The 20815-nt window shown below is 52.2% G+C and overlaps 3 protein-coding genes across 11 annotated transcripts; 1 reads left to right on the plus strand and 2 right to left on the minus strand.

Annotated features, from left to right (window-relative positions):
• Nucleotides 1-494: 494 nt before the first annotated feature.
• On the plus strand, nt 495-7493 carry GPATCH4 (G-patch domain containing 4). 5 transcript variants are annotated; one of them, XM_036441987.2, is made up of 8 exons: nt 495-1420; nt 4442-4578; nt 5020-5093; nt 5191-5283; nt 5384-5470; nt 5583-5674; nt 5929-5979; nt 6210-7493. In XM_036441987.2, the coding sequence occupies exons 2-8, from the start codon at nt 4500-4502 to the stop codon at nt 7030-7032; spliced, it is 1299 nt and encodes a 432-aa protein (XP_036297880.2). In that variant the 5' UTR covers nt 495-1420; nt 4442-4499; the 3' UTR covers nt 7033-7493. The 5 variants fall into 5 exon arrangements, with proteins under 5 accessions (XP_036297880.2, XP_045439228.1, XP_045439225.1 ...); XM_045583269.1 differs by lacking the exon at nt 495-1420 and adding an exon at nt 1442-1721; XM_045583271.1 differs by lacking the exon at nt 495-1420 and adding an exon at nt 1884-2000.
• On the minus strand, nt 7067-10397 carry NAXE (NAD(P)HX epimerase). 5 transcript variants are annotated; one of them, XM_036441989.2, is made up of 6 exons: nt 10157-10393; nt 9933-10041; nt 9700-9810; nt 9516-9620; nt 8443-8599; nt 7792-8107 (listed from the first exon to the last, which is right to left on the minus strand). In XM_036441989.2, exons 1-6 carry the CDS (start codon nt 10336-10338, stop codon nt 7905-7907), a joined length of 867 nt encoding a protein of 288 aa, XP_036297882.1. In that variant the 5' UTR covers nt 10339-10393; the 3' UTR covers nt 7792-7904. The 5 variants fall into 5 exon arrangements, with proteins under 5 accessions (XP_036297885.1, XP_036297882.1, XP_045439232.1 ...); XM_045583276.1 differs by having other exon boundaries at nt 8443-8590; nt 9507-9620; XM_036441992.2 differs by lacking the exons at nt 7792-8107; nt 8443-8599 and adding an exon at nt 7067-7475 and having other exon boundaries at nt 9507-9620; nt 10157-10397.
• Nucleotides 10398-13601: 3204 nt separating this feature from the next.
• TTC24 (tetratricopeptide repeat domain 24) lies at nt 13602-18022 on the minus strand. The gene is made up of 7 exons (XM_045583420.1): nt 17317-18022; nt 16946-17149; nt 16332-16460; nt 16051-16163; nt 15611-15709; nt 14078-14172; nt 13602-13920 (listed from the first exon to the last, which is right to left on the minus strand). Exons 1-7 carry the CDS (start codon nt 18020-18022, stop codon nt 13602-13604), a joined length of 1665 nt encoding a protein of 554 aa, XP_045439376.1.
• Between the last annotated feature and the right edge of the window lie 2793 nt (nt 18023-20815).

Consider the following 20815-nt stretch of genomic DNA (forward strand, 5'->3'; position numbering starts at 1 on the left):
CTTATCATTGATGTTTCTATCTTTCTATACCTCTCACTTCCTCTTGGAAATCAAGAAAGATATATTTTAAATAAATAAATAAATAAATAAATAAATAAATAAATAAATGCTATACCTGAGATCCACAGCAGGTGGCGAAAGAAGACTGCATTACCACTCAGACGCTCTAATCACTGCGCCACCAACCAGGGCACTATGTGGCATACTGTATTTTCTAACTAAAATTAATTCTATGGCCGAGACCGGTTTGGCTCAGTGGATAGAGCGTCAGCCTGAGGACTGAAAGGTCCCGGGTTCGATTCTGGTCAAGGGCATGTACTTTGGTTGCAGGCACATCCCCAGTAGGGGTTGTGCAAGAGGCAGCTGATCGATGATTCTCTCTCATTGATGTTTCTAACTCTCTGTCCCTCTCTCTTCCTCTCTGTAAAAAATCAATAAAATATTTTTTAAAAATTTAAATTAAAAAAATTAATTCTATGGGTGATAATTTATGGATGTAAGGGAGTATGACACACTGAGCAATCATGATAAAGCTTTACTATGAAATGGCAGTTTTCCTTTTTTGAAGTTCCTAGGAGGCGTTAATTTAACATAACTACTGATATAGGGAGGCAAGTGACGGATACTTTTTTCAGGTTTTAGTTCTTGGGTGGCTCGGTGAAGCCTAGGAACAAGTTGGGGGGGGGGGGTTAGGATGCTGACTTCTTTGCAGTATCTTCTTTCCCTTTTCTGCCTAAGGCCAGTCCAAACCCCTCATTCTGGCTTGCATTCCGGGATCCCACATCTCTCTCCATGCCCCACTCCTAGTCTCCTTCAGTCCCACTTAGGATCCCAACTTTCCCCGAATAGGTGCTCCTGAAGTCAGGGCTCGTGTCTTATGCACATTTTATCACCAGTACCAGAAGGACAGGCCCTGGTACACAGGTGTGAGTCAAAAATGTTTGCTGGACCTGCTGAAACCTCTAATCTCTAGGCTTTTATCAATAACTGTGCCCAGGAAATTCACCCCTACGGTGCTACCTCCTCAGCCTCCACCAATATCTAGGGCGCACTCGATGCTTTCCCCTAGCGTTTTCCTTCCCCGTATTCATGCCAGGGCTGGCTCAGCGTTGGACCCACAGCTGTTTCCGGTATCTCAGCATCTAGGTGCCCTGGTCGCTCAGACACTACAGGTGGGCAGTGCGTGACCCCGCCCCCAACCTCCGGAAATGGGCGCGCTCTGGGGCCGAGTTTCTATAGCAACCACACCAGCCAATGGGCCCTCCCCCGGACAGTTTCTCCTGGGAGGACCGGGACTTGGGTTCCCGCGTTCGTCTCTATGGTTTCGACAGCCTAGAAGGACCAAAGCGGTACTTCCGGGAAGGCGGCGGCTCACCCGTCAGACCGGCACATGCTTCCGCCGGGAGGTCCCGCGGTGACGGTAAGGGGCTGCGGTCCCCCGAGGGGCGCCAGTTGGAGCCCGGGCCCTCCAGAGCAGTGTCATCCAAGTAAAACCGCGGCGGAGGCGGAGGCGGAGGGGGCTGGGATTTAGACCTCAGAGGAAGGAGGCCCAGGGGAAAGGTAGCCGGCTCTCAGATCCGCTGTAGAGAGAGGCCCAGGACCACTAATCCAGAAAACCGGGTTGGCTGGAGAGGAGACAGTGCCTGAAAGTGTGCTCACAGCCTTCCCAAGGACCGGCGCACAGCCTGCGACCTAGTCGCCTCCGTCCACAGGTGCCCATGGTAAGCCACAGCAATCCCCACCTGTGCCATTCATTCAGTTCAACAAATGGCTGAATGCGTTCTCAGGTCCTGGCGCGGCACGAAGGGCACCGAGGCTGGGGGATAAAGCCCGGCTCAGACTGCGGGGCGTTTTGTTTCGAACGACCGCGACAAGGGACCGGCAGTGGTAATGCTGCAGAAACCACAGAGAGCTGTAGGAGACTGAGGAATGTGGTCATTAACGCTGGCCCTGGAATGCCCTGGACCCTGGACCCAGTACATGCCAGTTATTTGATTTGGGCAAGTAATTAATCTTCGCAGTGCTATTTCTTCGTTTGCGGATTACAGAAATACAATGCCCTAAAAGGGTTGTTGGGAGGATTAAATGAGATAATTAATCTGTGTTAAGCAATTAGCAACAGGCTGTCATAGAGTAAATGCCTAAGTATTATTATTACTGAAATTTGGGATCTGATAGGTCATAGATAACTTCTGAGAAGAAGCAGAGTTTTGAGGTGGCCTTAAAGACTTCAGAGTTTGAATTTTACTTTGACAGTATTAAGAAGCATGATAGGGCCATTTCTTCACTCATGCTTTTCTTTTATATATATATTTTTATTTTTTTTTAAATATATTTTATTGATTTTGTACAGAGAGGAAGGGAGAGAGAGAGCTAGAAACATCGATGAGAGAGAGTCATTGATCAGCTGCCTCTTGCACATCCCCTACTGGGGATGTGCCTGCAACCAAGGTAACATGCCCTTGACCGGAATCGAACCCGGGTCCCTTCAGTCCCCAAGCCGACGCTCTATCCGTTGAGCCAAACCGGTCTCGGCTTTTTAAAATATATTTTTATTGATTTCAGAGAGGGAGAGAATCATTAATTGGTTGCCTCCTACAAGCCCCCTACTGGGGATTGAGCCTGCAATCCCGGCATGAGCCGTGACCGGAATCGAACATGAGACCCTTCTATCTGCAGGCCAACACTCTATCCAGAGCCAAACTGGCTAGAGCTTCACGCAGTGCTTTTCTGTCGGGACTGTCAAGGTATTTGCTAGGTTTACAGGTAATTGTTCTTCACAGTAGAAATGTGAACAGAAATGTGAGTCACTCTGAATCTGCTATTTTCAAACCTAACCAGACTGGTCATGATTTTTTTAAAATGTTTTTATTGATTTTATAGAGAGAAGAAGGGGGGTGGGAGATAGAATTGGCTATGCCCTGCATGCCCTCTACTGGGGATCGAGCCCACAACCCTGGGCATATGCCCTGACCTGGAATTGAACTGGTGACTTCTTGGTTCATGGACGACACTCAAACCAACTGAGCCACAGTGGCTGGGCTTGTCATCATTCTTAAGTCTAATATATAATGTTTAGGAGGGGTGACTTAATGATGTACCTCAGCACGGCTGGTGTGGCTTCCTACATGCACCCAATCAGGGCCAGGAATCAAGTCTTGACCAGACTAGAACCCGGGATCCTTTAGTCCACAGGCGGATGCTCTATCCACTGAGCCAAACTGGCTAGGGCAATAACAATTTTTTAAATAGAATATTATAATTAAAAAGTTAAATTAGTTGGGATGTGATAGAAAGAGGGCCACTTTAGAGTCAGGCAAGCTAGGCTCATATTCCAGCTCCATCTCTTACTAGCTGTGTAATCCCAGGCAAGAAACACAGGTTTTATTTTCCTCGTTTGTAAAGTCATGATAATACCTAACAGGACTGTCAGGATTAAATGAAACTAGAGGGGGGTCGAGGGTTGGCTCCCTCCTCCTTGTTCAAAATAATAATAAAAATAAAAATAAATAAATGAAACTAGAATATAGGTAATCCACCTGTTGTGCATTAAGTGCTCAGTAAGAGTGTCCTTCCTGAGCTGGACAATTTCAAGAGGAGTGCTTGAACAAGACGGAAAAGGGCAGTGGGGAAGAGGTGTGTGGCGCCCCCACTGAAAGGCAGTGTAAATGCTAGGGCACAGGTATAGGATACGGGCTCTATTAAGCACTGTTATAACTCAGGTAACGAGCGTCTCAGCGCTTGGTTCTTACATGGGAGGAGTGTTCATGTTCTGGCAGAGTGGTGACTGCACACAAGCTGCCTGGGTTTGAGTTTTACACACAATTAGCTGTGTGACCTTGAGCAAGTCATCTAACCTCTTTATTTATTTTTAAAAGGAAATTTTCAAATTTATTTATTTTTTTAAATATATTTTATTGATTTTGTACAGAGAGGAAGGGAGAGAGATAGAGAGTTAGAAACATCGATGAGAGAGTGTCATCGATCAGCCGCCTCTTGCACACCCCCCACTGGGGATATGCCCGCAACCGGGACCCTTCAGTCCCCAAGCCGACGCTCTATCCATTGAGCCAAACCGGTTTCGGCTCATCTAACCTCTTTAAACTTCAGTTTCCTCACTTTTAAAATAGAGATAATCATACTTTTCTGGAGGTAAAGTTTAGAAAATCTTCCTGGGGTGGGAAGATTAAGTGACATGATTCATGTAAGACCTTAGCACAGCCTGGCATGCGGTGAGCTCTCCCTAAGTGTAGGTATTACTTTGTGTGTGTGTGTGTGTGTATTTTTAACATGTTGGCATTGACCTCTCTGTGGTTAGACAAGGAACTCCTTGAGGACCAGGGCTCCTTCCTCTGTCTCTGCCTCAGTTTCAGGAAAGAATTCTCGTAAGAGCAATCAGGATAGATGTGATGTATGGTGGCTCTCTCCTTTCTTCTTAAAGGGATGATAAATGACCTCTTCTCTGGTGAGCACCTGAGGACAGGGACTCTTTTCTCAACATGAAGGCCACCCCGGAGGTTAGGAGTCATGGGATGAAGTTTGCTGAGCAGCAGCTGCTAAAGCATGGATGGACTCCAGGTGATCCCCATGGGTACCTTCCACATGGCCCCAATTCCCTGCCTACCCTCTGCCCAAGGGAGAGGCATCATCCTGGATTAACCCTATGCAGTCCACTCAATTGGAGGAGGAAAACTAGCTTATGGGGAAATTTGCAGAAAATTTCTGACTTTTCCCAAAAAGGGGAGAAGAGGAAGAAATTTGACAGTGGGCATGAAGAAGTGGTTGGGAGCCTGGGGCAGAGGGGAAGAAACACGACTCTCTCCTGAAAGAATTATCGAGGAAAAGCTCGGGCTCAGGTAACAGCAGGGGGCCTGAGTGGAGAGGTGTCAGAAAGAATGGAACTCGGAGGGCTTCCGAGAGGGATAGAGCTTGCCCAGTGCTACAGGTGGCATGTGTTGGGGTGCCTTGTGAGAGCCTGGGGCAGGCAGAGTAAGCTCAGTCACTCACTGTCTTCTGCAGGCAAAGGCCTGGGCCGGAAGGAGAATGGCATCACCCAGGCCCTCAGGGTGACGCTAAAGCAGGACACTCACGGGGTAAGACTGGGCAGGCTGAGGGGGGTATGGATGGGGGAGAGCGGGAACTGTTAGGACAGGGAAGCAGGTTCAGAGTTCATGCTTCTTTCTCCGGCAGGTGGGACACGACCCTGCCAAGGAGTTCACAAACCACTGGTGGAATGAGCTCTTCAACCAAACGGCAGCCAACTTGGTAGTGGAAACTAAGCAGGTATGACGTCTAACAGGTGGCATGGGAAACATGAGGGCCTGGGACATGTGGAGGTGCGGGAGCAGGAGTCCGTCACCCACTCACTGAAACTCCCCCGCAGGATGGAGTACAGATAAGGCGCCTTTCTAAGGAGACCACCCGCCATAATCACCCCAAGCCCAACATGCTATATCAGAAGTTTGTGAAGGTATTGGAGGCTGTGGGTTCATTCTTTTCTTTCCTTCCTGGGGAGGCTTCCGGGAGGGGAAGGGATAGCAGTGGTGTGTTGTAGGCCTTGTCCACCTCATGACTCCTCCTAGACTGCCACACTGACCTCAGATGGGGAGAAGCCAGACAAGGACGTGGAAAGCTGCAGTGATGACGACAACCAGGAGCCCCAGCCTCCAAAAATGTGAGACTTCCTTTCAGCGCCAGGGCAAGTGGGAGGAGATGCTGCAGATCTCAAGAGAAAGGCCCAGGTCTAATAATGCTTGAAGGGGGCTTCTTCGGCGCGAACTGTGTTGTACTAATCCTCGTATCTCCTGCACCTGGCAAAGCGCCAGGTCCTGAACAGCGTAGAAGGAATGTTTCAGAGGGGAGGAGAGGTCAAGCGTTTCCACCAGATCGGTTTGTAATCTCTCATCTCTCCGCCCCAACCCTCCACAGTCTGACTGATGAGATGCTGCTCCAAGCCTGTGAGGGTCGAACAGCGCACAAGTAAGTAGTTACTCGTTAGCTCCTGGGTCTCCGTTTTCTCCCTGTCACAAGCCTGTCCCTGAGGATGGCCTATACCACTTCTTGACGTTTTCGCCCCAGGAACGTGATTCATACTATCTGCCCCTATCTGAAGCTGCTTTAAGATAGCTCCTCCCCTACCAGTTTCCCATACCGTCTCAAGAATTGGGCTTTTTCCTGATGCCCACCCTCTGACTTTGGCCCTATTTCAGGGCTGCCCGTCACGGAATTACAATGAAGGCTAAGCTTGCTCGTTTGGAGGCCCAGGAACAGGCCTTCCTGGCTCGGCTCAAAGGCCAGGACCCTGGAACCCCTCAACTGAAGACTGAGAGCAAGGCCCTTAAAATAAAGAAAAAGAAACAGAAAGAGGAAGAAGGAGCTACAGCAACTGAAAGGAATGCAGACAAGGAGTATCCAGAATACACTGACCAGAGCATCAGGAAAAGCAAGAAGAAAAGACAACCTCAAGATAAGAAAGAGGGGACACCTGTAGAGGAGGAAGAGGTCGCAGAAACAAAAGGGCTTGGGGAACTAAAGAGCAGAGAACAAACTGACTCATCCCCCAGGAAAAGGAAGAAAAAGAAGAGGCAGCACCATGAAGAGGAGACGCGGGGGGTCTTAAGTAAGGGAGGAGGTAAGAAGGATGTAGGTGGCATCAGAACAGGGAAGGTAGAGAGCCGAGCACACACTGACTCACGTAGCAGAAGCAAGAGGCAGCAGTGCGAGGAGGAGGAAGACTTGGACATAGAGGATGAGGAAGCTGGGGAGGCTGCTGCAGATGGTGGGACCAGGGAAGCAGAGAGCAGAGCGTGCGGTGGTAAGAAAAGCAGAAGCAAGAAAAGACATCGGCATCAGGATGTCTTGGACATAAGCGATGGACATGAGGATGGTGGGACTAGGGAAGCAGAGGGCAGAGCACACCCTGGCTCAAGCAGCGGAGGTCAGAAGAGGAGGCAGCAGCAAGCAGAGGAGGAAAGAGCCACAGGCAGCACGGACCAGAGAGCAAAAAAGAAGAAGCGGAAGAAGAGAGACTGAAGGTCAGGTGCGGTGTCCTCGATCAGTTTCTCTCCAGGAGTAGTTGAGGCCTCAGAGATCTGGGTTGGTAGGTCTCCTGCACCCTCCCAGTGAGGAGTCCTTCCGGAGGAGGACCAGCTCTGGACACCAGCATGCTGAGGAGAGCGGTTCACCTGCCTTAGCTGAGGGAATGGGCTTCCTCCCCTTTGCAGCTCCTAACCCAGAGATCATGAACTCAGATGCCCATCGGAGCCAAGCAGCCCAGGGACAAGGAGTGCTAGGAGCTGTGGGAGTAGGAATGCAGGTCCCTTTGAGGGGGCATCCTTGCTGAAAGAAACTAAACATGCTGACTTATGTGATGTGTCCTGATTCTTAAATATTGTGACGCTAAGGAAAACACAAATCTTGTTCTGTGAGCTGCTTTCTAACACTCTGCCAAATGAGGCAATAAACATCAGCTTGGGCTCCTAGCCTGTCCATCAGTCCTGACCAGCATCTCCATTCCCAGCCTGGGAAGGTCCTAAATAAAAATTAAGTTTCCTTGGTCCTTTGAAGAAATTCTTTCTGTTAACCTGGGGTCTTGCTACGTAGTTGAATGGAAGGGGAAAGCTAAGAGAACCTCATCCAGTGTCCTGTGTCCCTAAGGGGTAAGAATTATGTGTGTATAAAGGACAAGCATTGCGAGACTTCCAGCATCTGAAAGTCAGTATTTAGTGCCCCAAATGCCACAGCAGCTTCTCTTGCTTGTTCTTCCCCAAAGAGGACACCATATCTCCAGTGTTGCAGGCCACCCGTTAACCTTTACTGCCAGGAGAGCTTTCAGGTTTCCACCGTTCTGAGAGAGAGAGAGAGGCACTGAGTCTTTATTGGGAAGAACAAACGTCTGCCCCCCCTCACTGCAGACGGTATACACACTCAGTGTCGGGGTACGCTGGCAGATTCAGCTGGTACTTCTTTTCCAGAGCACGTGGTACGAAACGGCCCCCCAGGTAGTGGTAGCGACCAGTGAAGTGGGTGGCAGACTTTTTAGGTGCAGTCAGGGAGATGAGCAAGTCTGGCTGGATCCCTCCAGGATTTCCCTTCTCCACATCCCATCCTGAAAAGAGGGCTGTATTCAGGAAGAGCAGAAGAGGCCAGATGTCTGTCTAGTCTTCCAAACTTACTCTACCCTAGTCCTAAAGAAACGGGGAGCCCCACGTAGGACTGCATCCTCACCTGAGGAATTGGCATCCCTGGAGCTCCACGTATCCCTAGGCTTTGGTCTCTTGGAGCCAACATGCAAAGGGTACTCCTGAACTCTGCTCCCAGCTTTATTCTGCGTCTCTACACTCATTTTAGACTTGGTTCGAGCCTTGGGTCAAGAATCAGGATTCCTAGGTACCTACCTCAAACAGGGCAGGGCCCCTATCCCAACCTCCTTGAACCCAGCACCTGAGGGAATGTCGATGCTGGCAATGGGCACAGTGAGTCCACTCAGGACACTCAGGATGCTGCGGAAAGGCTCCCGAACATCTCCCTTGAAGCTGAAGCCAAAGATGGCATCCACCACCAGCTCATAAAGCTCATCGATCACACTGGCCTGTGGGGGAGCAGGAAAAGTAAAGGATGTCAGAGCCAGCAGCTGTACAGAGTTAACAGGAGAGGGCTGTCCTCTGTACCCACAATTTTGTCTCATTCACATGATATTCTGAGAATTAAGTGCAAGTTAGTCCCTGATTCAGGTCAAGTTGAGTCCAGACACCGAGTTCTGCCTGCCTGTCATTGGGGATGCTACAGTACTGGAGAGCCTGAGACGAAGTCAGGGGGGTCAGGTTCTGGTCTCAGCTTTGCCATGATCTGGTCTGTGACTTTGGCCAAACCACTTTCATCCCTAAAATGTGTTCAAATGTTTAAAAGCCCATCGAGCTCTCAAGTTTCCCACCCCCTAAATCCATGCATCTGCAGAAAGGGTTTCGGCATTGACTTCGGCTCCTAAGATAAAGTGTTGACTGCATCCTAGGGGAAGAGGAATGACTACAGAGCAAGAGTGACCAGGGGAGATGAAGGGGAAAGGAAGCTTTATTTCTTTTTAAAATACGTTTTTATTGATTTTAGAGATAGAGTGAGGGAGAGAGAAACATCAATCGACTGCCTCCTGCATGCCCCCTACTGGTGATCAAGGCAGCAGTGCAGGCTTGTGCCCTAACCAGGAACCCAGTGATTTTGGTGCATGGGAGAGAGTTCCAACATCTGAGCCACACCGGCCAGGGCAAGGGGAAAGGAAGCTTTAGAAGTGGTGATGGGAACTCAGAGCACACCTTATGGAGGAGAAGGCTCTTACACTGCTTCTATTCAGATAACATACTTTAGGCACCTTGTGTGCCAGGCACTATTCCTACCCTCCAAGAATTCAACATCTAGAGGAAGATAACTGCAGATGAGCTCAGCCTAGAAACCTGAGGGCAGCAGAATACAATGGTTATTTTGGAGGAGAGCACTGAACTGGAGCCACCTACCTCCCGAGGCATTTCTTCAAGGAAAGGGATGTGCATTTTCTGACACTGGGTCACCAGGGCAGTGAAGAGTGGCTTGTTAGGTCTTTTGGGGTAATAGATGGTTGGCTGGTAGCCCTAGGAGGAGAGGAAAGGGGTAATTCATGCTCAGGCCCTAGAAACCTTACAGCCTCCCCACAGCCCTCCACATACTCACAAAGAGTTTGAGGTGTCGAGCACAGACCAGGCCATCTCCTCCGTTATTCCCAGGGCCACAGATGATCAGGACAGTAGGGGGGCTCCTGGACATTGACGTGGGAGGATATGCCTGAAAGGCAGAACCAGAGGGGATTCAGAGTAGGTTTGCGCCAAACAGCCCAAGCTCACCCCAACTGTCCCACTCCGTTGGGTTCAGGCCAGGGAGCCAGGGGGAAGAGTTGCACCACCGACCTTGGCAATGGCTGTAGCACAGCTCAGCCCAGCCAGCTCCATGAGTTGGTCCACGCTGAACTGGTACTCCTTAAACAGCTCCTCGTCCACGGCCTGAGCCTCCTCCTGGCTGAGCAAACCCCTCTGCTCAAGGGCCCGGTCTCGCGGGCGGCACAGCGCCCCAAGCCCCGCACCGTGGGGAGAGCCCTCCGCCCGCACGCCCGGCCGGAGCCCCGCCCGCCTACCTCAAGTACTTCACCGGCGCGCTCGCCATGACCTCCGGGTCCCCGCGGCCACGCGAGATCAGCCGCTGCGGCCCCCACCAGGGGAGTCCCGCGCGACAGGCGTTGGCCTGGGATCTGACGCGCGGCAGGCGCGACCCCGCCACCAGCAGCCCAACCCCGAACAGAGACCACAGCCGGGACATCCAGCTCGCGGGGCGCGCCCTCGGCCCTGCCCGCCGCCCCGGCGCATGCGCGGCGCTAAGTCCCGCCCCCGAGCGGCGGGGGAGGGACCACTCGCCGGAAGCGCCTGGAGGCTCCGCCCGCTTAGCTGCGCGCCCAGTTCTTCAAGTTTAGCGTGGCCGTGAGCCCGGGTTCCCGCCCTACCGCTAACTGAGTGAATTTGGACACTCCGAGTTTCAGTTTCCTGTCTGTAAAACGGAGTAAGGTACACACATTTCCTAGGGTGGCAATGCATGCAAAGCGCCGACGGGAGCGGGGACTTAGGACTCAATAAATGAAGCTAGTGCCGAAGCCGGTTTGGCTCAGTGGACAGAGCGTCCGCCTGCGGACTGAAAGGTCCCCGGTTGGATTCCGGCCAAGAGTATCCTGCCTTCCTCCCCAAGCTCCACAGAGCACTATTTTAGCCCTGGGCTACTGATATGGGACAGGAATAGAGTTCTCGATGGATAAAGGCTCTGTTATGGTGGCTTTTGTTATACAATTGGTGAAACTAAACTGCATTCTAATCAAGACACAATAATATACTCCATTTACGTAAGAAAGATTAACAGATGTGTCCCCAGCACCTACTTCTGTGCCTAGCACATACTGGTAGTAGGTCCTCTACAAATATTTATTTATTTTAAATACTTTTTTATTGATTTAGAGTAGGGGTGTCAAACTCAATCAGAGAAGGGGCCAAAATCTAAAATCCAGCCTAAATCGCGGGCCGAATGGTTTACTGAACAGTCATAAACTGTCATTGTGATGGAAACGCAGCGGAGTGCAGTGATGACAGCGCGGTGCGGGCCACATTGCAAGGCCTGGCGGGACGGATTTGGCCCGCGGGCCTTGTGTTTGACACATGTGATTTAGAGAGAGAGAGAAAGAAAGGGAGAGGGATAGTGAAACATCATTAGCTGTCTCCTGCACGTCCCCTACTGGGCATCCAGCCCCGTCGTCCCATGCACCGAGAGGATGCAGATTTGATTCCTACTCACACTCTTGGCTCAGCAATTTATATAATATTTAATTAAATTACAAATTACAGTAACACATACAACCAGCATAAGTACATTTGTTGTCAAGTAAACAATGGCTTAGCTGGGGGAGTGGAACTGCCCAGCATTGCAGGAGAAGGGACTCACTACCTAGGTTAGAATCACGGCTTTTCCGCTTACTGGTCTGACCTGGGAAGACAAACAACTTAGATTTCTTTGCTCTCTATTCCTCACTGTGAAAGGGGGATTCGCTTGTTGTGATTAAAGGAGAAAATAGTTGTGAAGCACTTAGAACCATGTGTGGCATGAGCTAAGTGATTAAAAACCCATATTTAATAGCATTGTTGTGGCTACTGGCAGCCGTTGTCCCACAGGCTACAGATCTCAGGGGCCTGCATCCAGCCTCTGCTATGTTTCATGGAGGAAGTGGAGTGCATTGGTTGGTTAAGCTGCACCTTCTATCCTATATAATAAAAGCCTGATATGCTAAGTATCCAGTCATCTGGTACTCTGTTCAACCAATCAAAGCGTAATATGCTAATGATATGCTAAGGCTGCTCAACCGCTTGCTATGACATGCACTGAACACCAGGGGGAAGATACTCCAATTGATAGGTTAGATTGCTGCTGGGGTCTGGCGATTTGGACTTAGCAAGATGGACCGGACATGCCCTGGAGCTCTCCTACGGTCCCTCCCCAACTGGCCAACCTCCTCTCGTCCCTCCCTAGCCCCAATCGTGCACGGTGGGGAGGGGGGCATCCCTCGGCCTGGCCTGCACCCTCTTGCAATCTGGTACCCATTGAGGGATGTTGGAGAGCCGGTTTCAGCCTGATCCTGCAGGCCAGGCCAAGGGTCCCCACTGGTGCATGAATTCGTGCACCGGGCCTCTAGTAGTTTTATAACCCCACTTCCCATCTGAGAAAATGGAGGTCTGGAGAGTCATTGACTTCAAAGCCTCTTGGTCAAGAAGTTACAGTTTTTAGAACTGGAAAGGGCCTAAGTGATCATGAGGTTTGGATCCAGAAGGAACACTCCATTTCCCTTTTCTTTTTTGCCTGTTGAGTCCAAAACCCCCAGCAAGGAGCGAGCAGCCTCAGTGCTGAGACTGCAAAGCCCTTGGCCAGCCTGCTCGGGAGCCCACCTGCTGTCTGTGTTGTAACCCGCGTTCATACAGCACTGAACACCTGGGAAGAGTCTTGGTCCCAGAACCCCCTCAAGTGTGTATGTTGGGGAGGTACCGCTGAGGCCAGTAGGGTGGGGTCACATGATCATGCAGAAGCCAGATGTGGTGGGTCTCCTTGGTGGGTTCCTGCTGGAGGTTTCCCTGGGCTGTTGGAATGACCTGAAGGAGAGAGGGCAGGGCTTGCCAGTGGGAGTGGCTATGGACAGAGCACAGGCAGCCCGCTCTGACTCTAGCTTCTGCGGCCCCCTCTAGCCCTTACCTCTGCCGGTGGGCTGCAGAGCAGTAGGGAGGAGATGGAAGCTGCATGCCCCCACCTTCAGCGGGACTCTTCCTTCCTCTGAGGTCTACAGTCAGGCCGTGCAGGAGGCAGGGGACACGCCAGGCCTCCTGAGCTGGGTAAAAGTCGTTCAGATTACTAAAGAGCAAAGACAGAGAGGCTCAGGGCACTGCATATTCCCAGCACCGGTCCATACCTTCCCCCAACGTTAACAGCAGTCATGTTCCATTAAAAGGGTCCAAAGTCACATCTCTCCTACTCCCTTTATCACTCTCCAGGTCTCCTCCCCTCCCCCAGGGGCCCACTCATTGGCTTGGGGGCCACTGGGTACCAGGATGCCAGAGCACTCCATTAGGAGGGGGGACTTGGTCTCCTAATGGGAGATAGGCCCTCGGTCCAGGACCTGGATGGAGAGGGACAGACACATTCACTGTAGGCCTCTCGGAACCAAGAGCCATCCTGGTGGAAAAGAGAACTCTGGGAGAACAAGGAGGGAGGTGTGAGGGAATGTGTTGGTCACACTCAGGACTATGGTTCGGGGCAGGTAAGATTGAGGAGCCGGGGCCCTCTAGTGGATAGACATGGGAATGACTTGCAGTGCCTGGAAGGAAATACACCGAAACGGTGTCAGTGAATCCAAGTCAGCAAATAGCAAGGATCTCTGCTGGCAGATTTGGAAGCCTTTGAGGGAAGAAAATAGTAAATAGCAAGGTAGGGTAAGAGAAGCTCCAGGTACCTGGCACCTAGTAGGCTTCCAGCAAACCCTGGCGCTCTACGATGCAGCTCTAGAAGGTAGGAAAGCTGTGGAAGCAAGGAGGAAGAGGTGATTCAGAAAGAGCTCGGGGAAATGGGCCAGGGTCTTGAGAGGGAGCAGAAATGGGGGTGGGGCTGGTTTGGGGTGTAGGCCAGGGGTGGGGAAGAGAGACAGTAAGAGGAAAGAAGGGAGTGTGGAGAGTGCTCCCCTCCAGCCAGGACAGCCTACCCCTGCTCCCACGCCAGTCCCTGCACAAGCCAACCCAGTCCCAGGGAACTCTCATGAAGCCTTCTTCCTCCTTCTCTTGGTGGCCCTCCTCCAACACTTTGTCTTTCCACCCACCCACAGGTCTGTAGGGTCAGGTAACGGGGTCGAGGGGCACTCAATCAGGTGCCCCCCTTCCTGGGTATCTATGAGCTCCCCCAGGCCCCACAGCACTGCTGCAACACCTCCCAACACCCCCCAGAAGCCACACCCACCCCAGAAGCTCCGCCCCACCCCACGCACCTGTGCTTTGCTTTCGCTGGGCTTCTTCCCAGTCTGGCTGGAGTCCCTGCTGGGCAGGCCCCCCCTGGAGGCTGAGGCATCCCCAAAGCTGCGATCTGGGCCTGAAGGGGAGTAAAGGGAATCCGTTTCAGAAAAAGGGCTCAGGATGTGCACATGAGTGCATGTTCCCTCCAGAGACTTGGCCCCAGAGAGACAGAGAAGGGCCAGAGCCCATGCCACAGGTCTGAGAACCTCACAATTTCAGGGTGAGGCCTGGTCTTCTGGCTGGAGTCCCCACTAGCAACTATCATGTTAGAACTCAGGCTCATGGACTGTCAGATGTGGCCAGGGCCTGGCCCCCACCCCATCCTGCTTGCTTGAGACCTCCAAAAGCGAAGTCACAGAAAGTTGGTGGCCACCTTTGGATGGAACCTTAGGTCCTCTGACTCCCAATCCAGTCCTCTTTCTGTACCAGGCTGATTTAATATGTATTTATTCCTCACCCGAGGGCATGCTTAGGGAGAGGAAGAGAGAGGGAGAGAGAAACATCAATGTGCGAAACAATCATTGATTGCCTTCTGTACCCCAGCCTGCAACCCAGGTTTGAGCCCTGGCCAGAAATGGAACTGGCAACCTTTCGGTGCGCAGGACAATGCTCAAGCAATGGAGCCACTCTGGTGGGGCAGGCTAATTCAATTTTACTTGCAGATTGTAAATAGGGTGTCCTAGTCTTTAAAACAAGAGGAGACATGCCCTGGCGGTGTGCTCAGTGGTTGGAGCGTTGGCCCACGTAAGGAAGGACTGCGGGTTCAAGTTCTGGTAAAGGAACGTGCCTGGGTTGCAGGTTCAATCTCTGCCTGGGGTGTGGTGGGAGGCAACCAATTAATGTGTCTCTCTCATATTGATCTTTCTTTTTCTTTCCTTCCCTCCCCCCTCCTTCTCTTCTGCTCTCTAAAAATTTATGGAAAAACTATCCTTGGGTGAGGATTAACAAAAAAAAGAAAGAGAGAGAAGGCATAAAACCTATGAAATAAATGTAATAAATACTAAAGTGTAATTTCAGTTCCTGGGATGGGGGTTTCCTGAGGATATCCCCGAGGGTGAGGGAGCAGGCAGTTGAAGAGGCTGAGGGGTGGAGAGCCAGAGGAGGAGCGTGGGGGAGATCCAGGAGAAATGGCCCCGGAGAATCGGCGATGGGGGAGAGAGGGACTTCCTTGGACCACTGCCCCCACCCTGTGGCCCTTCTGAGAACTGCAGCCGGAAACTTAAGACTCCACCTCCGCCTTGGTGTGGCTCAGGGTCCCTAACTGCACTGAGCTAGTTACCCTGGCACAGCCCTAGTGCTGGACACATGCCACAATCTCCCGCCCACCTCCCACCCCCGGCGGCCTCACCGGAAAGTGATACCTGTACCTGATGCTGCCGCAGGGGCGCGCGAGCACAGAAGAGCAGTCAGGCGCAGCATCCCTGAACATCAGCTCTGCTTACCTTACCTCTTCCTTCTCCGGGTAACCTCCCCCCTGCCCCCAGCTCCTGGTCTCCGTGTCATCTCACCAGGGAGGGAGTTGGGTCCAGCCCACCCTGAGCCAAGTGGGTCTTCATGGCGTCCGCCAGCTTGGCTACCAGCCGTTCTCGCACAGAATCTGGCTCCTTCTGGGGAGAGGGAGGAGAATGGAGTGATGGGGAGGGCCGGGGCTTTGTGGTTCTCTGGGAATTGGGGAAGAAAGACAGGGAAGCGAGCAAGGAGGGGGGGTTTTGTCTTCCTTCTCTTTTGCCCCATCCCCATGCCTTTGCAGGGGTCCTGCCCAGAACTGGGGACAGAGACAAGTTCTTCCTCACCGGAGTGTGCTGGGACAGCACACATGTGCCCAGTGCATGTTTGATGGGTGAATGAATGGTGCAGAGAAGACCAGACATGAGGCAGGCCTGTTAGCCAGACAAGGCTTCCTGGAGGGCTAACAGGAAGAGTGAGATTCCGGGAGGGGAGGTCTCACCCGACACTGGGCCAGCGCTTCCTTGTAGTACTTCAAGGCCTGGTCATGCTGCCCCAGCCTGGCTGCAGCAGCCCCCAGCCCCTCGCAGGCCTGCCACTGCCCCTTCACGTCCCCTGGGGGAGAGAGCCCGAGAGGTCCTTTCTGGGCTCCTACCTTCAACCCTCCCCTCCAGAGGCACTCCCCACCCCTAATTCCCGCTCTGCTTCCTCACCCGCCCCAAGAACTCTCAGCCTTTGCTCTGCCACCCACCCCACGCCACCCGAGAACCCCCTCGCACTCACCAGTGTCCTGGGCAGCCTGCAGGGCATGTAGGTAGTTGTCTCTGGCCGCCTTGTGGTCCCCCAGCTGGCTCAGTGCAAATGCCAGGCTGCCAAAGCTCCGGCCTTGCTCCCACCGCTGCCCCACAGAACCTGATGACAGAGCCCTCTCCCACCCACCCCCAATTCTAAGAGGGGCCTTGGCCGCCGGGGTATCAGGACCACACCCCCCAACAACCAGAACAGTCCTCAGCCCAAACACACCTTCAGATGCACCTCAAGGCCCAAACTTTCAGCACCCAAATTCAGCTGCTCCTCAGTCCCGAGTTTTGGCCTGAATGCCTCTCCCTGGGTTCTCTGAGCCACGCAATGGTCTTGTGAGGCAGGCAAGGCAGGGATTACTAGCTCTTGCTTCTGCCCATTGCTGCCTTCCCTTTCCTAGGCCTCAGCCTTTGGGCCCACAGCCCTCTGTCCTCTCCGGCTAGCCCGTCTCCTGCATCTCCAGCCGCCTGCTTCTGGGCTCCCTGACCCCATAACCAGTCCTACAGGCCCATTCACTCTTCAGCCTTTGGGCCCCTGTGGGGACCCCTTCCTTCGTTCTTTCGTCTCAGTCCCATTCCTCAGCCCCTGGCACTCACCGTGCAGGTCAGCAGCTTTCTGGTGAAACTCACGGGCTTCCTGATAGTGGCCAAGGGCATTGTGGGCCATCCCAAGGTTCCTCAGCACCGTGGCCTCCTCTCCTGGCCCCCGGCACAAGGGCAAGGCCTGCAAGAAGGCCTCGACCGCTAGTGGGAACAGCTGGAGCTGGGAGTAGCCCAGGCCTAGGTCGTTATAGAGCTGCCCTAGAAGGCAAGGGCAGGGTCACTGGTAGCCGGGTCAGATGGCGATACAGATGTAGCCCCTGTCCCACCCTCAAAGCGTCCCACCATCCCCTTCCCCGGCCCCCAGAAATGCCCCTGCTTCCACCCCATCAGGTCAGATCCCACACGTCTCCGACCACAGGCCTCACCGAGCAGCTGCCGCTCAGTGCTCATCTCCGCCAGCCTCCAGCTCTCCTCCAGCACCTGCACCACCTCGCCCACGCCGTGCTGCCCACTCTTCAGCATACACCCCGCCGCAGCCCCCAAGGCCAGGGCTGCAGCCCGGGGCTGCCCTGCTTGGGCATAGGCCTGGCTTGCGTCCTGCAAGCACTGAGCTGCCAGCTCAGGCTGTCCCAGAGCCTGGTAGCAGGCTCCCATCTGTGCCTGGGCCTGCCCCTGGTCCCCGAGCGGCTGGTAGTGGCCCAGGGCCCTGCGGTACCAGGCCACAGCTTGAGGCAGGTTGCCCAGGGCTTGGTAGGCCAAGGCCACATTGAAACACTGGTCACCATGACACCTGCCCTGCGCCTTCTCTTCAGGTTGGGCTCTGAGGAGCAGCTCGAGGCCTCGGGCTGGGTCCCCCGTCTCCACGTAGGCAGCCCCCAGGTTGAAGGCACAGGCCCGGAGCATAGGGGCGTCCCTTCCTCGCGAGGCCTTGGAGGCGAGGAGGAAGGCCCTCTGGAAGCTGGTCAGGGCCTCGTGGTTCTGGCCGGCCAGGAGGGCCCTGTGGCCAGCCCTGGTGAGGACTTGGATGCTGGCCTCATGCTGCTGGCACTTCCTTTTCTTCTTTTTCTCTGTGGAGCCTGGGGGCTCGGGCTCAGGCTCTTGTGGGGTCTCCTCAGGGTTTGGGGAAGACATAGCACTGACAATGGAAAGCACAGGGTTCAGTCTGTCACCCTTCGCTGCCTCCAAAGCAGGGTCCCTCCCGGGCAGCGATTTTCAACCGTTTTCATTTCATGGCACATGTAAAGTAAACATATAATCACTGAGGTTCTGCAGCACACCAAAAAAATGTAATTTTGTCATTCCGACAAAAAAATAAGTATAATTTTGATTCATTCACACTGGACGGCTGCTGGCACTGTGTATTTGACAGTCTAAGGGAAAAGAGGTCAGTGCTTTAAAAATTCTTGTGGCACACCAGTTGAAAATCACTGCTCCCGGGCAATTCAGCTCTGCCCCTGCCCTGGTGTGAACCTCAGAGTTTTAAGAATTTTTCTCTGGCCCTAACCTGTTTGACTCCGTGGATAGAGTGTCGACCTGTGGACTTAAGGGTCCCAGGTTCGATTCCAGTCAAGGGCATATACCTTGGTTGCGGACACATCCCCAGTAGGGGGTGTGCAGGAGGCAGCTGATCTGTGTTTCTCTCTCATTGATGTTTCTAGCTCTCTATCCCTCTCCCTTCCTCTGTAAAAAAAAAAAAATCAATTAAAATATATATATTTAAAAAATTTTCTCTCTGCCATCTGACTTTGTTTCACCTCTCCCATGGGCACCATATCAACTCTCTCTAATGTCCCGACAAATTCTTAGTCCTCCTTCCAGACTCAGTACGAGTAATAGCTTCCTTCAGAAAGTCCCCTTCGCTCCACCAACTGGGTCCTTCTACACCCCCATAGCACCTTATGTCTTTGGTGGCATTTATCACACGGGGCTAGAGTTGTTAATTTTCTTGTCTGTCTCTCTTATTAGATTTGGAGCAACTTGAAGGGCCTGGCATATAATAGATTCTCAGTAAATATTTATCACATGAAATAAAAAGGTTATGGAGATGAATGGTCTGATGGTTGCACAATCTGAGTATACTTAATGCCACTTATAATGGTTTAAAACTATAAATTTAAAAATATATATTTTTATTGATTTCAGAGGGGGATAGAGAGATAGAAACATCAATGATGAGAATCATTGATTGCTGCCACCTGCACGCCCCCTACTGGGGGATTGAGCCTGCAACCCCAGAATGTGCCCTTGGCTGGAATTGAACCTGGTACCTTTTAGTCCTCAGGCTGATGCTCTATCCCAAACCAGCAAGGGCTAAAACTATAAATTTTATGTTATGCATATTTTACTATAATAAAAATGTTTAGCAAATGAATACCATAAATGAATGGATGAATGAACTGAATACACACAGGACCTCTCCTTAATAATCTCTTCCATCCTGTGCCTCCACGTACACCCATCCACTCGCAATTCTAGGTGTTCCCGCTGTCTAATCTCAAATCAGTTCAGTGAATATCCAGTGACCTCCTGCTATGTGCCAGGAGCCATAAAAGGCACTGGGGTCACAAAGCTGAAGAGGCTATTGAATTGGCAAGGAGCCAACTTCCAGGAATGAGAATTCTGTCTCTATTCTCTCTTTTAAAATAAATTTCTCCTGCTCCTAAGAACACCTAGGAAATCTGCCTTTCACGGCCTTCATCCCTGAGGCATTCCTGGTTATCCTCACCTGGTTTTTGGATCCCAGCCGTAGAACTCCTTACCTCTTTTGATCTTCTCCGAAGCCTTCTGGAATGGTCCCTCTGGCTTGGGTTACATCCCCTAGCTCCTTGCTCAGAGCTCCCTCGAGTTACCAGACAACCAGGAAACGCCCTCCACTCCTAGGGAATTCTTTGATTGATAGCTTAGGTAGCCTATCTTAGAGCTGAACCCTGCTGGTGCTTGGGTTTGAATTTCATTGCCCACCTGCAGAGACACCCTCAAGTCTCTCACTTGAAGCAATGAATCAAAGCATCATGGGCTTGTTACTAGTTACAACTTCCAAGATCATCTATCTATTCCGTCCCCTCATTTCAGAGGAGGGGACCAGGCTCAGAGAGCAGGCGTGACTTGCTGGAGGTTACAAAGCAGTCATGCAGCTGGGATTAGACCTCAGGTTTCCTGACTCTGGGCTAACTAGCCAAGGGTCGTTTTCACTAACTATGACTGCAAGATTTAGTAAGGCTGGAGCTGTCCCAGAAGGAACCCTTTCCCTCATACATACACGGACACACGCACACACACACACACACACTTAACACACGACTTCTGAGTGGTCGTTTCAAACCAGAAGTGTTCGGTGGGACCGTGGTGGCGGTGAGGTGCAGTGGCGGACAGCGGGAGATTCAAACCTTTCACAGTTGGGAACAGGGTGAGAGGTTGATGGTTAGAAAAGGCCTGGAGGTGAGAGGAGCCTTCCTGTTCCCAGCTCCAATGATCGGAAACCTCCAAGTTCTGCTTACTGAGAGGACAGCAGGCCCCAGGACAATGGGAACCCACTACCCTAATTCACCGAGGTGCCTGCATCAGAAAGCACGTGTCCTCATTGTCCGGGGAAAGGCCTCTTTTCAGTAGTTAGGGCTTTGCCAGAAACAAAGTTGTAAGGCAATTGTTGGGCTCACCTGTATTTGCCTGTCAGCCTTTGCCAAGTGCCTGCTCTGCCATGCCAGGGGCAGGCTCTCCCAGCTGCCTGCGGCTTCTGCCCCAGGGCTGGGCCTTCAGAAGCATCACAGCCCGGCCAGAACCAAAGTGCAGCTCAGTCTGTGGTTGCCTCCACAGGCTTCCCTTAGGGAGAGAGGATGATCCAGGAAGGGGACAGAGAGTAAAACTGCTCTCTCCAAGGTTCTCTAGACCTCTGAATGATCTAGTGATTATTTTCTGGAATCATTT

This window comes from Pipistrellus kuhlii, unplaced genomic scaffold (genome assembly GCF_014108245.1).
Source record: "Pipistrellus kuhlii isolate mPipKuh1 unplaced genomic scaffold, mPipKuh1.p scaffold_m20_p_18, whole genome shotgun sequence".
NCBI classification, from domain to species: Eukaryota; Metazoa; Chordata; class Mammalia; order Chiroptera; family Vespertilionidae; genus Pipistrellus; species Pipistrellus kuhlii.

Excerpts from the sequence above, each read along its gene's own strand:
- GPATCH4 (XM_036441987.2), top strand. The coding sequence starts at position 4,500 with ATGAAGGCCACCCCGGAGGTTAGGAGTCATGGGATGAAGTTTGCTGAG. Across the intron at positions 5,284-5,383 it reads TGGTAGTGGAAACTAAGCAG|GATGGAGTACAGATAAGGCG; the intron begins GTATGACGTCTA and ends ACTCCCCCGCAG. Across the intron at positions 5,471-5,582 it reads TATATCAGAAGTTTGTGAAG|ACTGCCACACTGACCTCAGA; the intron begins GTATTGGAGGCT and ends GACTCCTCCTAG.
- NAXE (XM_036441989.2), bottom strand. The coding sequence starts at position 10,338 with ATGTCCCGGCTGTGGTCTCTGTTCGGGGTTGGGCTGCTGGTGGCGGGG. Across the intron at positions 9,811-9,932 it reads GTGCTACAGCCATTGCCAAG|GCATATCCTCCCACGTCAAT; the intron begins GTCGGTGGTGCA and ends TCTGCCTTTCAG. Across the intron at positions 8,600-9,515 it reads TCCCTTTCCTTGAAGAAATG|CCCCCACAGGCCAGTGTGAT; the intron begins CCTCGGGAGGTA and ends ACTTTTCCTGCT.
- TTC24 (XM_045583420.1), bottom strand. The coding sequence starts at position 18,022 with ATGTCTTCCCCAAACCCTGAGGAGACCCCACAAGAGCCTGAGCCCGAG. Across the intron at positions 16,461-16,945 it reads GAAAGCTGCTGACCTGCACG|GTTCTGTGGGGCAGCGGTGG; the intron begins GTGAGTGCCAGG and ends CTCTGTCATCAG. Across the intron at positions 13,921-14,077 it reads CCAGCGAAAGCAAAGCACAG|ACCTGTGGGTGGGTGGAAAG; the intron begins GTGCGTGGGGTG and ends CTGACCCTACAG.